The following is a 14,041-nucleotide window of genomic DNA, read 5'->3' as shown; positions in this document are numbered from 1 at the left end:
TATGCGGCGACTCTTGTTTGCTCTAATCGGTCCCCTGGACCCAAGCTAAGGGCCATTTCTGTAAAAAAAGACTGATTGAATGTTCAATGTTAATACTCCTCTAAAGTAATAAACTACTGTTTTGAACCAAATCCAACTTTTCTCAATGGACGAAGAGACACGAGATCACCCGGTTCTAGATTGAGAATTGGTGTCTTAAGTTTATCGCGCAGACCGAACATGTCGCGATCCAGCGTCCAAGCGTAAGGGCGGGCACCGCCTAAAATAGAATTTGTATAACCACAACGCAAGAGCTTGCCAACGTATAGAGGATTTAGGGACAGAAAAGTTAAGCTAAAGTCCTGCTATTCTGTGGGCAATATCTCAAGAGAGATAGTTATGGAGAGGTCTTTTTTCCTTTCCGGGGGGACCAGTACTCGTTTCAAGTGATTCCTGTTATGGGGCAGTTGATAGCAGGACAATGGAAACCCTACCAATATCTAGTGGAGAGCATAAGGCAGTTCCCTAATCAGGTAAGTCTGACACCCGTTCAGACATTCCCATCAGATCATTTTTTAGAGGTTTGATAGAAGGAACTGTAACTGCTAAGGTCTTATCGTCCCAACAGTTAAGAGAGAAGGAAGACAGGATAGGAGAAAGCCAGACTTTCCGAGAACGCACCTTATCCGTTTAGGATAAGATCCCCCCCTGGGCAGGAATCGAACCCGCGGCTTAGCGCTTACAAGGCAGCTGCTCTACCAACCAAGCTAACTGACTGGCGCTTCACTTAGCTTGAAGGGTAGAACGCCTGGCCTTGTAAGCTCCAAGTCGCGGGTTCGACTCCCCCCCGGGGGAACTTTATCCTAAACCAGATAAGGTTCGTTCCAAAATAATTAATAAAATAATTTTGTGTTTGACAGGGTTAACATGCTTGTGCTATGAAGGGTTAACATGCTTAAGGTCTCATGTCAGGAAGCAATTCGTTTACATCTGGGCAGAAAAAAATAAGGAATGTTGCGAGTTTTACGAAAAAAAATGTCGTGGGTAAAGTTTTATTGTCATCGTTTTGGAATGAATCGACAAATGTACATAAATGAACGAACGAACCAAGTTTTAAGTTTTTAAACCTGCAAAGGCCAGCCCAGCCTAGTTATCTTGGTTGGTAGCGCGTCTGCTTTGTAAGCGCTAGGTCGCGGGTTCGATTCCTGCCTGGGGCAGATTTTATCCTGAACGGATAGTGTTCGTCCTCGCAACGGCCAGCTTTCTCCTATCCTGTCTTCCTTCTCTCTTAACTGTCGGGACGATAAGACCTAAGCATAAGCAGTTACAGTTCCCTCTAATATTAAACCTCTAAAAAAATGACAGGGCGATGAAGAGAGATCGAAAAAGGGAAAGAGAGAAACAGACAAACTGATGAAGGACATAGGGAAGAAGGGAGAGAGTCTTTTTACCAGAGAGAGAAAGAGAGAGAGAGAGAGAGAGAGAGAGAGAGAGAGAGAGAGAGAGAGACTTTATAGTCACGCAATTTATTCTAAATCTGATGAGAGGGAGAGAGAGAGAAAACAGCAAAAGTAGAATGTAATACAGTAAATACAGTATACCAGTACATAGGTAGGAGCTAGAAGTGAAACTATTATTTATAGGTAAGATGATGCTTTTTAAATGCATCGGTTGCTAAAAAGAGTTCTAATGGTAACTAAAAAAATAATAGAAAGTAAAAAAAAAAATAAAAAAAAAAAACACATCATTTCGAGTTAGCGCTCTTTAGAACCAGCAGTGCGATAGCAATAAGAACGAGCTAGAAGTGAAACTATTATTTATAGGTAAGATGATGCTTTTTAAATGCATCGGTTGCTAAAAAGAGTTCTAATGGTAACTAAAAAATAATAGAAAGTAAAAAAAAAAACACATCATTTCGAGTTAGCGCTCTTTAGAACCAGCAGTGCGATAGCAATAAGAACACCACAGAAACACAGAATTGAAATGTTGAATAGGTTTTTTAATGAAACATAAAAATGCCACAAGGAGTTTCGCCTTTCAATAAAGAGATAATTTTTCCGATCCCATAACCATAACGATATAACAAATTATCGTTTCTGCACATGCGCAGAAGCTCAGCATTTGATTATAAAAGAGTTTTTTGCGACCAAAATTAGCGTCCCGTTAACTCTTGAACGGTATTTGACGAAAACTTGTTTCTACACATGCGCAGAAAAGAGTTTTCGTCAAATAACGTTAAAGAATTCAATTAACGTGACGCTAATTTTGGTTGCAAAAACTCCCTAATAGTCATTTTTATGGAGATATAATCGGCAAGTGTAAAGCTTCCACTGGAAATAAATCTTGCGCAAAGGGACTTGCTGTGAAAGTCTCTTGCGTTAGTTAACGTGCGCAATATTTATTACCAGTGGACACTTTAGCTTTAGAATCTCTTGGATGTTGCCTAGTGCTGATACCAAAAAAAAAATTCAAAGTATAAACTTTCTGAATAGGTAGAGAGAAACAATGAATGGAATTTATTGAAGGACTGTCCAAAGTTTGGGTTACCAAAATGACACAACATACTTCTCGGACAAATTGTTACAGTTAAAATGAGAGAATGATTTTGAACTAAAGCAAGATCATGAATTAAAGGTCAATATTAAAGTTGAATTTCGTCCGATTTTATGGTAGTAATTAAATGATTCCAGATATTTTTTTCCTTTGCCCATTTTGGGACTAATTTTAATTTTTCTTTCTGTCAATTTGCATTGGAGTTCACAAACGTTTGGTATCAACACACTAGCATGGAAAAGAGAATGGAAAGGGGAAGAGATTCTGTCAAGTCGACGGAAATTTGGATTGAACTCAGACGGTTGAATGTCTGTCTCTTTACACCTTAAATTCTTCGATTTTTTTTTCTCTCAAAGAATTTAAACTTTCGATAAATTCAACTTGGTTCTCTTGAAAAAAGTCTCTTTCGAGTTTTCGACTCATTTCTCTTGGAATCAAGAAAAATAAGCAATCGGAAAGAACTTTATTTCCCCCACCATCTCCTTCTTGCGTCGACATGAACAAAATTTTCATGGAAAATAAAAAATAAAAGGAAAATCAAGAAAGAAAAAAAGTAAACGAACGACATCGATTGCAAATTACACTTAAATCAAAGGTTTTAGGTTAATTTTAATTCTTAAACTGAGACACACTTAATGAGAGATTTTTAATGTGTTTTATTTAAAGAGGAGGTTAACAATTTGGAGTCCTATTCCTCTAATGAGAGATTAAAAATGAAAATGGATGAGAAATATACAGGGTACAGGGTGCGAGCGTTTCAGATTCACTAGGGTCCAACATGCGAGTGGTTCAAGTGTTTCACGGATGGGAAATATGAAAAAAAAAAGAGCAAACCGTGTTTTTATTTTCTTCAAAACATCGAGTTTTTTTTCGCAAGATAATGCCATAATAAAATACAATAATTCCATACAGAAACAATTGAAAATTGAAAGGTATTGTTTAAGCAAAATTTACAAATGTCTACTTCCACTTTGCGATGAAGCTATTTTTATGTCGCCCTGGGAATTACGAGTCCAAATACTTGCAAAATTTTGAAAGCTACCTCAAAAATATCGCTGCCACTCCCTGTATCAATTCATTCGCACTTGGAACCACCCTGTCCATAAAAAAATTCTAAACTAAGTTTATTTATGGCTGAATATATAAATTTGATTTTTTTTTTTTTTTTTCAAAGTAGAGAAAAAACAGAAAAACAGAGCAGCAAAAACCTATATCGGTTTCAAAAACTTTCATACAATAATAGTTAGGTTAGTAGTGGAATCATTAGCGAGTTTTTGCAACCAAAATTAGCGTCCCGTTAACTGAACTCTTGGACGTTATTTGATGAAAACTCGTTTCTGCTGAAACTAAGCAAGTGAATAGTTGATCCCATATGATTTTTCACGCGGAATCGAATGGTGAAACTTTTAGAACTGTCCGACTTAATGTAATAGAAAGTCGTGTGATGTTCACACCAGATTTTTTATCTTCTATCACGAATTTTCTTTCTATTTTATGAGATATTAGAATGTTCCGTTTATTTTTGGATACCCTGTATAGCAGAAAGTAGGTTGAGCTAGTGTATCGTGTTCAACACCTTGACATCTCATGTTTTCCTGTTAGATAATATTCTAATCCAGTGGTTCCAAACTTTTTGAGGCCATATCGCCCATCTGATGAGGGACATACTACGGAATGGGCATAATACAACACTGAACGTTCTTTTTTTTATAGTCCAGGTAAAAATCCATCTTAGGATGTCAAACCGAAATGTCGAAGAAGAAAACATTTCACCATAAGCATTTGTACCCCTCGGAGGTAAATTTACCCCCAAGTTGAAAACAGCTGTTCCATTCTGTAAGGTGTCAGAGTTTGAAAAACAAAAACCGGGCCAAAGTTCGACGGATCTTGGCTTTCTCCTCACCCTGTCGTCCAAAGTTTTATCTGTGTCAGAACAGATAGCTTACAGACTGACAAGGTGCATTCTACAGGGTGGTCAAAAAGCCAGTCTTGTAAGCGCTAGGTCGCGGGTTCGATTCCCACCCGGGGGGACAAGGTGCATTCTACAGGGTGGTCAAAAAGCCAGTCTTGTAAGCGCTAGGTCGCGGGTTCGATTCCCACCCGGGGGGATTTTATCCTGGACGAATAATGTTTGTTCTCGGAACGACTGGCTTTCTCCTATCCTGTATTTCTTATCTTTCGGGACGATACGATTTTAGCAGTTACAGTTTACAGTTCCCTCTATCAAACCTCTTTTGAAAGAAGTTTGGAAAGGCCACTTGTAAGGGTAATGTTACACCAAGCACGCATCGTTTGCAAACAGTGTTTGCAAACGTTTGCAATCGTTTTTCCACAAACATTGGCTTGCAAACAGCGTTCGTAGCCAGCCTAGTTAGCTTAGTTGGTAGTGCGTCTGCCTTGTAAGCACTAGGCCGCGGGTTCGGATAATGTTCGTTCTCGGAACGGCTGGCTTTCCTCCTATCCTGTCTTCCTTCTCTCTTCGATTTCGGGACGATAAGACTATAATGTTCGTTCTCGGAACGGCTGGCTTTCTCCTATCCTGTCTTCCTTCTCTCTTCGATTTCGGGACGATAAGACCAAAGCAGTTACAGTTGCCTCTGTCAAACCTCTAAAAAAAACAGCGTTCGTGTGTGCGCGGAGTTGATCCGGCTGCTGTCGGTATTTCAGGTAGTGTTACACCAAGCGCGCATTGTTTGCAAACAATGCGCGCTTGGTGTAACATTACCTTAACACTGAGGTATAACAAAAATATCCACTTTATGAACATTATTTCTCAAGTCTTTATTCAAGTTATGGGGTAGAAGGTCCTGGGTTCGATTCCCATCACCAGGAAATGTGCTTATTAAGGATATGTATTCCTGTGTTTGGAAGGGAATAGGAGAGAGGGAGAGAGAGAGAGAGAGAGAAGGAAGGAGAGAGAGAGGAGGGAGAGAGGGAGAGAGAGAGAAAAAGAGAGGGAGAGAAAGAGAGAGAGAGGGAAGAGAGGGAGGGAGAGAGAGAGAGGGGAAGATAGGGAGGGAGAGAGAGGGGGGAAGATAGAGAGAGGGGGAAGAGAGGGAGAGAGGGGGGGAAGAGAGGAGAGAGAGAGGGGGGGAAGAGAGGAGAGAGAGAGGGGGGAAGAGAGGGAGAGAGAGAGAGAAAGAGAGGGAGAGAGGAGGGAGAAAGCTTAACTCATCCTTTAGAGCTGTTTAGCCCCTACACCTAAGCCTCAGATTGGGCTTTTTGTGTATGGAGTTAATCTGATTAGGAACTTCATGTATATTCTATTCTACCTTGTTTTCCCAGGAGACATCGCGTTCAGATTTCTCAACTACGTGGACAAGCTGCCCCCGAACACTTTGAGTGAGCACTGTGCCCCCCATGTCACCGTTGCGGATATTAACCGTGCTATGCTGGATGTGGGGGAGCAAAGGGCTCGAGATTTGTTCAAAGTGCCCGTACCCAATCCGAGACTGAGATTCCTGGAGGCTAACGCAGAAGAATTACCGATAGAGAGCGACTCTTATTCTGCGTACACGATTGCGTTCGGGATTCGAAATGTGACTCGCATTGATAAGGTGCGTGCCGGTGACTGAGTGGAATTTTAGAATAGAATATTAGATAGATATACCCAATCCGAGACTGAGATTCCTGGAGGCTAACGCAGAAGAATTACCGATAGAGAGCGACTCTTATTCTGCGTACACAATTGCGTTCGGGATTCGAAATGTGACCCGTATTGATAAGGTGCGTGTCGCTAACTGAGTGGATTTTTAGATGAAGTGAAAATACGATCTGGAAGCAACCTCCGCGCTCCGTGGTCGAGTGGTTAAGAGCACTGACTCTCAACCCCGAGGTGCTGGGTTCGAATTCCGGCCAGGGCGGAAATTTTCTGACCGATTTTTTTTTTTTTGTTTCGTTCTTCGATAGGCATGGATGTAAATTATAAAAGAATGTGTCTTGAAGTAATGCGAGAGCGGTACCGCGGTACAATCTTTTTCTCGAAAAAAATCATCATTATTATTATTATTATTTTCATTGCAGGCGTTAAGTGAAGCATACAGGGTTCTAAAGCCTGGTGGTAGATTCCTGTGTTTGGAATTCAGTCACGTCAATAACTCCATGCTTCAGTGGTAAGTAGAAGGTCCTGGGTTCGATTCCCATCACCAGGAAATGTGCTTATTAAGGATATGTATTCCTGTGTTTGGAAGGGAATAGGAGAGAGGGAGGGAGAGAGAGGGAAGGAGAGAGAGGGAAGGAGAGAGAGGGAAGGAGAGAGAGGGAAGGAGAGAGAGGGAAGGAGAGAGAGGGAAGGAGAGAGAGGGAAGGAGAGAGAGGGAAGGAGAGAGAGGGAAGGAGAGAGAGGGAAGGAGAGAGAGGGAAGGAGAGAGAGGGAAGGAGAGAGAGGGAAGGAGAGAGAGGGAAGGAGAGAGAGGGAAGGAGAGAGAGGGAAGGAGAGAGAGGGAAGGAGAGAGAGGGAAGGAGAGAGAGGGAAGGAGAGAGAGGGAAGGAGAGAGAGGGAAGGAGAGAGAGGGAAGGAGAGAGAGGGAAGGAGAGAGAGGGAAGGAGAGAGAGGGAAGGAGAGAGAGGGAAGGAGAGAGAGGGAAGGAGAGAGAGGGAAGGAGAGAGAGGGAAGGAGAGAGAGGGAAGGAGAGAGAGGGAAGGAGAGAGAGGGAAGGAGAGAGAGGGAAGGAGAGAGAGGGAAGGAGAGAGAGGGAAGGAGAGAGAGGGAAGGAGAGAGAGGGAAGGAGAGAGAGGGAAGGAGAGAGAGGGAAGGAGAGAGAGGGAAGGAGAGAGAGGGAAGGAGAGAGAGGGAAGGAGAGAGAGGGAAGGAGAGAGAGGGAAGGAGAGAGAGGGAAGGAGAGAGAGGGAAGGAGAGAGAGGGAAGGAGAGAGAGGGAAGGAGAGAGAGGGAAGGAGAGAGAGGGAAGGAGAGAGAGGGAAGGAGAGAGAGGGAAGGAGAGAGAGGGAAGGAGAGAGAGGGAAGGAGAGAGAGGGAAGGAGAGAGAGGGAAGGAGAGAGAGGGAAGGAGAGAGAGGGAAGGAGAGAGAGGGAAGGAGAGAGAGGGAAGGAGAGAGAGGGAAGGAGAGAGAGGGAAGGAGAGAGAGGGAAGGAGAGAGAGGGAAGGAGAGAGAGGGAAGGAGAGAGAGGGAAGGAGAGAGAGGGAAGGAGAGAGAGGGAAGGAGAGAGAGGGAAGGAGAGAGAGGGAAGGAGAGAGAGGGAAGGAGAGAGAGGGAAGGAGAGAGAGGGAAGGAGAGAGAGGGAAGGAGAGAGAGGGAAGGAGAGAGAGGGAAGGAGAGAGAGGGAAGGAGAGAGAGGGAAGGAGAGAGAGGGAAGGAGAGAGAGGGAAGGAGAGAGAGGGAAGGAGAGAGAGGGAAGGAGAGAGAGGGAAGGAGAGAGAGGGAAGGAGAGAGAGGGAAGGAGAGAGAGGGAAGGAGAGAGAGGGAAGGAGAGAGAGGGAAGGAGAGAGAGGGAAGGAGAGAGAGGGAAGGAGAGAGAGGGAAGGAGAGAGAGGGAAGGAGAGAGAGGGAAGGAGAGAGAGGGAAGGAGAGAGAGGGAAGGAGAGAGAGGGAAGGAGAGAGAGGGAAGGAGAGAGAGGGAAGGAGAGAGAGGGAAGGAGAGAGAGGGAAGGAGAGAGAGGGAAGGAGAGAGAGGGAAGGAGAGAGAGGGAAGGAGAGAGAGGGAAGGAGAGAGAGGGAAGGAGAGAGAGGGAAGGAGAGAGAGGGAAGGAGAGAGAGGGAAGGAGAGAGAGGGAAGGAGAGAGAGGGAAGGAGAGAGAGGGAAGGAGAGAGAGGGAAGGAGAGAGAGGGAAGGAGAGAGAGGGAAGGAGAGAGAGGGAAGGAGAGAGAGGGAAGGAGAGAGAGGGAAGGAGAGAGAGGGAAGGAGAGAGAGGGAAGGAGAGAGAGGGAAGGAGAGAGAGGGAAGGAGAGAGAGGGAAGGAGAGAGAGGGAAGGAGAGAGAGGGAAGGAGAGAGAGGGAAGGAGAGAGAGGGAAGGAGAGAGAGGGAAGGAGAGAGAGGGAAGGAGAGAGAGGGAAGGAGAGAGAGGGAAGGAGAGAGAGGGAAGGAGAGAGAGGGAAGGAGAGAGAGGGAAGGAGAGAGAGGGAAGGAGAGAGAGGGAAGGAGAGAGAGGGAAGGAGAGAGAGGGAAGGAGAGAGAGGGAAGGAGAGAGAGGGAAGGAGAGAGAGGGAAGGAGAGAGAGGGAAGGAGAGAGAGGGAAGGAGAGAGAGGGAAGGAGAGAGAGGGAAGGAGAGAGAGGGAAGGAGAGAGAGGGAAGGAGAGAGAGGGAAGGAGAGAGAGGGAAGGAGAGAGAGGGAAGGAGAGAGAGGGAAGGAGAGAGAGGGAAGGAGAGAGAGGGAAGGAGAGAGAGGGAAGGAGAGAGAGGGAAGGAGAGAGAGGGAAGGAGAGAGAGGGAAGGAGAGAGAGGGAAGGAGAGAGAGGGAAGGAGAGAGAGGGAAGGAGAGAGAGGGAAGGAGAGAGAGGGAAGGAGAGAGAGGGAAGGAGAGAGAGGGAAGGAGAGAGTTTTTTTTTTTTTTTTTAAGTGATGAGTGTTCCACCGCCGTTTTTATTTTGTAGCAATGGAACAACTGTTACATTAGACGCTACATTAAGCACTGATGGGGAATTAAAGTTGAAAATTGCATTTCACCAACCTCCGTTAAGACATTTCTTCGATCAATTCACCCTAAAGAAGAAGAAAAAAAAACTCGTTTTTGATTATTCTTTTAACGGATTTTCAAATATTGTGCACGTTTGGTTACGTTTAGTTGAAATCTAAGACACAACATTTTCCATAGATATAGTTAATTTTCGAGCCATATAGTAGATGGTAATATTATAAAATAAATTGAAGTGTAAAGCTATTTTCAAAAAACGCAAAAACGTTTTGAAAAACGTCAATTTCGAATTGACCCAGAAAAACGGTCATTATATTCGGATTCAGCTATCTTGAAAAGACTAAAAGACTAGTGTAATAGCAAGATAAATGTATCTATTTTATGTTCTAGTTCAATTGGATATTATAAAGTGCAGAAAATGTGGCGAAGAGGTTACACAAACAAGATTGGAGTCATATTTGAGCGCTCTGGAATTCATTGAAGCTCAATTAGACAGAATGAAACACACATCATGTATCCTTTAGTAACCATTTAGAGTAGCGATTCTGAACGGGGGCGATTTCCGATTTCTGGGGGCGAAAAGAGAACTGGTCAAGACCGAACAACATTAGAAGTGGGTTTTGAATCCATCCACAGCGGACAATCCTTGGTCCCTGAATCTATTCAAAAATCATTGATGGACATCAAGTATGATGTTGAAAAGAAGCTCTGTTCAATTCGTATGAGTATGAAAAGTTCTGGCCTCAAGGAAAAGAAACTTGTCGAGACCTATGGAATAAGGCCAAGTGGTTATTACTTGCCTTTCCAACAACATACCTGTTTGAGAAGGGCTTCAGTGCAGTGACACATTTCTATATATATGTACAGGGTGGTTCGTGATTTGCGAACCACGCTTATATCTCAGAAACGGCTGGGAATTAAGGAATGAAATAAAAGGCATCGTGTAGATGAAATTTTGATGATTAAAATGGCTTTTTTTAAATTTGCAATTTTTTTTGCAAAATGGCCCATTTTTTGCCAAATATAGGTCACTCTTATGGGAACCCCTATTTTTTATTTAATTTTTGGAATCAGCATAAAATTTTAATTGAAAAATTTTTCACTCGAAAAAATTTGCTCTACAAAAATTTGCACAAATCGCGATTTTGTGTGCGTCAGTGACCCCAGATTTGATGAACAACGCAGTTGGTCCTGAGTTAGAGCGAACAATGCGTTACTGTGTACAAAGAAATGGATCTCATTTTGAACAGCTTTTATAAATTTGTTTGTTGTTGTTGATTGTTGTTGAAATAGTTAAGTGAATAATACAAAAACTAAAGAAATAATTAAGAAATTGTTTTTCTTTCTCACAGTGTACAGAATTTTTGTACATCAAATTTTTTCGAGTGAATACATTTTTTCAATTAAAATTTTATGCTGATTCCAATAATTAAATAAAAAATGGGGGTTTCCATAAGAGTGACCTATATTTGGCAAAAAATGGGCCGTTTTGCAAAAAAAATTGCAAATTTAAAAAATGCCATTTTAATCATCAAAATTTCATCTACATGATGCCGTTTATTTCATTCCTTAATTCCCAGCCGTTTCTGAGATATAAGCGTGGTTCGCAAATCACGAACCACCCTGTATAAAAAAAAGAACGTTCAGTGTTGTATTATGCCCATTCCGTAGTATGTCCCTCATCAGATGGGCGATATGGCCTCAAAAAGGTTGGGAGCCGCTGGATTAGAATATTATCTAACAGGAAAACACGAGATGTCAAGGTGTTGTACACGATACACTAGCTCAACCTACTTTCTGCTATGCAGGGTGTCCAAAAATAAACGGAACATTCTAATATCTCAAAAACTAATGAAATTAGAAAACTCGTGTTTTCGCTGTTTTCTCTCTCCTTTTAATGCCGGCTATGTAGCTGACAAAAACCGGTTGGGTGGAAGAGCTCACTAAGTGAGAATCCCGTCATTAAAGCCTAAAAAAGATTGTCCTAACATTTTGGGGGTCATTTAATGGTGACCTCTGGAATTTTGCCACGAAAACACAAATTTTCTATCTTCATTGGTTTTTTGAGATATTTGAAAGTTCCGTTTATTTTTGGAGATACTGTACAGACCCTCACATATCAGGTTGTTTTAAGGAAGTGTGATTTTTTCAAGAGGTTGAACGTCACTGTAGAATTGCTAAGGTTATTAGTGACGGGGGGTTTAGCCACCATCGGCGATGAGCTACCCGCCTCCTCGACCAACCTGAGAGGGGCCGAGAAGAAAGGTGATTGCCCCAATACTAACCACGTGCAACGTTGCTTAACTCCAGTGATCCATTGGGAACTTGTGAATTCAACGTGCTATCCCCGCTGGCTAAGTAGTTCCCTACATTAAACTCACTGCTAGTTATAAATAATCACACTGCTAGTTCTAAAGAGCGCCAACTCTCAAAATCGGCTTTTTTTCAGGATTACAAAAAATAATAAAAAAAAAAACCTATATTATGCGTTTGCCAAAACACTAGCGCGCCTAGCAGCTAGAAGTGAAACTATTATTTATAGGTAAGATGATGCTTTTTAAATGCATCGGTTGCTAAAAAGAGTTCTAATGGTAACTAAAAAATAATAGAAAGTAAAAAAAAAAACACATCATTTCGAGTTAGCGCTCTTTAGAACCAGCAGTGCGATAGCAATAAGAACACCACAGAAACACAGAATTGAAATGTTGAATAGGTTTTTTAATGAAACATAAAAATGCCACAAGGAGTTTCGCCTTTCAATAGAGAGATAATTTTTCCGATCCCATAACCATAACGATATAACAAATTATCGTTTCTGCACATGCGCAGAAGCTCAGCATTTGATTATAAAAGAGTTTTTTGCGACCAAAATTAGCGTCCCGTTAACTCTTGAACGGTATTTGACGAAAACTTGTTTCTACACATGCGCAGAAAAGAGTTTTCGTCAAATAACGTTAAAGAATTCAATTAACGTGACGCTAATTTTGGTTGCAAAAACTCCCTAATAGTCATTTTTATGGAGATATAATCGGCAAGTGTAAAGCTTCCACTGGCAATAAATCTTGCGCAAAGGGACTTGCTGTGAAAGTCTCTTGCGTAAGATTACTTGCGCAATATTTATTACCAGTGGACACTTTAGCTTTAGAATCTCTTGGATGTTGCCCAGTGCTGATACCAAAAACATTTAAAGTATAAACTTTCTGAATCGGTAGAGGGAAACAATCAATGGAATTTATTGACGGACTGTCCAAAGTTTGGGTTACCAAAATGACACAACATACTTCTCAGACAAAATTGTTACAGTCAAAATGAGAGAATGATTTTGAACTAAAGCAAGATCATGAATTAAAGGTCAATATTGAAGTTGAATTTCGTCCGATTTTATGGTAGTCATTAAATGATTCCAGATATTTTTTCCTTTGCCCATTTTGGGACTAATTTTAATTTTTTCTTTCTGTCAATTTGCATTGGAGTTCACAAACGTTTGGTATCAACACACTAGCATGGAAAAGAGAATGGAAAGGGGAAGAGATTCTGTCAAGTCGACGGAAATTTGGATTGAACTCAGACGGTTGAATGTCTGTCTCTTTACACCTTAAATTCTTCGATTTTTTTTTCTCTCAAAGAATTTAAACTTTCGATAAATTCAACTTGGTTCTCTTGAAAAAAGTCTCTTTCGAGTTTTCGACTCATTTCTCTTGGAATCAAGAAAAATAAGCAATCGGAAAGAACCTATTCAGTAGACGTCTCGGTCAATGAATAGAATAAAAAGAGCAGTTCTTTCAACTCACTCACTATTTGCACGTTTTGAGTAGGGATTGAGAGGTTTCATAAAGGGAACTAGGGTAATTATTCAGAAGCCACTACAATGAAAGAAGAAGCTCCTTTTTGTGTTTAACCTAACCCTATAATAACACTGATCACTGCTCATTTGTGACAGCTCCTTTTTATAGCAAATTTTTCATTGATGTGGCTTCTTAGTACCACTTTATTTACCTGCGAATTTAGAAGACAATATGAAATGAAAAATAACACTCGAAAGACGGAGAGGTGAGAAAAAGGTTAGTGAACGAAAGACTGTCAAAATAATTTGTGAATAAAATTTTACTAGAGGAAACTGTCTTTATGGCTGCAGGAACGGTAGCAACACGAATACCTACTTTAAGCCAGAGTCAAATTTGTGGAAATATTTTGAAATTGGTTTCTTTGGTGATTGTGATGGTGGTAGTTTGCATTATTAATTTGTTAAATGTCTATTGTTAGGTTCGTATCGCCAGCCTAGTTAGCTTAGTTGGTAGCGCGACTGCCTAGTAAGCGCTAGGTCGTGGGTTCAATTCTCGCACGCGGCGGACTTTATTCCGAACGGATAAGGTTCGTTCTCGAAACGGTTTTCTCCTGGCTCTCTTCGCTTTCGGGGCGATAAGTCCCTCTATCAAGTTCACTCTGTCAAACCTCTTGAAATAATAATAAAAACTTTTTTAGAGACATGACGGGGTTTTTTCCGTTTAACCTAGGATATATAGGTAATGTGAAATAGGAAACTAATGCGATTTTTTTCTCTCTTTTTTTTCAATGCGAATTTATCATTTTACCTATTTTCTCCTTTTTTTTCTATTCTTGAACGTATTGAACAAAATACATTAAGCCTCCTTACCTTCCTACATAATACATAAATACGCGTTTCAAGTTTCATATCCGAGCATAGCCTGTTCATAACCCGAAGCCTTAAGATTAAGGAGAACGCGTGTGAAGTACCACTAAAGGTGTGTCCACACATGGTCGACCAGCCGTCGATCGATTTCGACTGAAACCGTCCACACTGTCTCGACAACATAGATTCACCTCGTCGATCGACGGCCGCCGACTATGTGTGGACACAACTTGATGATGTATAAAAACATTAACATGACATCTGG

At 41.7% G+C, this 14,041-nt stretch overlaps 1 protein-coding gene across 1 annotated transcript in view; it reads left to right on the top strand.

Annotated features, from left to right (window-relative positions):
- Positions 1-6,644, top strand: part of LOC103521907 (2-methoxy-6-polyprenyl-1,4-benzoquinol methylase, mitochondrial-like) — a gene marked incomplete at its 3' end in the record, with an annotated part of 20,410 nt that extends 13,766 nt beyond the window's left edge. The window contains exons 6-8 of the mRNA XM_008487011.2: positions 414-516; positions 5,818-6,089; positions 6,556-6,644. Of these exons, the coding sequence (XP_008485233.2) occupies positions 414-516; positions 5,818-6,089; positions 6,556-6,644 (464 nt within the window). The remainder of the gene's footprint in view (positions 1-413; positions 517-5,817; positions 6,090-6,555) is intronic.
- Between the last annotated feature and the right edge of the window lie 7,397 nt (positions 6,645-14,041).

Source organism: Diaphorina citri, unplaced genomic scaffold, assembly GCF_000475195.1.
Source record: "Diaphorina citri unplaced genomic scaffold, Diaci psyllid genome assembly version 1.1 scaffold6258, whole genome shotgun sequence".
Taxonomy (NCBI): Eukaryota; Metazoa; Arthropoda; class Insecta; order Hemiptera; family Psyllidae; genus Diaphorina; species Diaphorina citri.
This window is presented reverse-complemented; position numbering and strand designations above follow the sequence as displayed.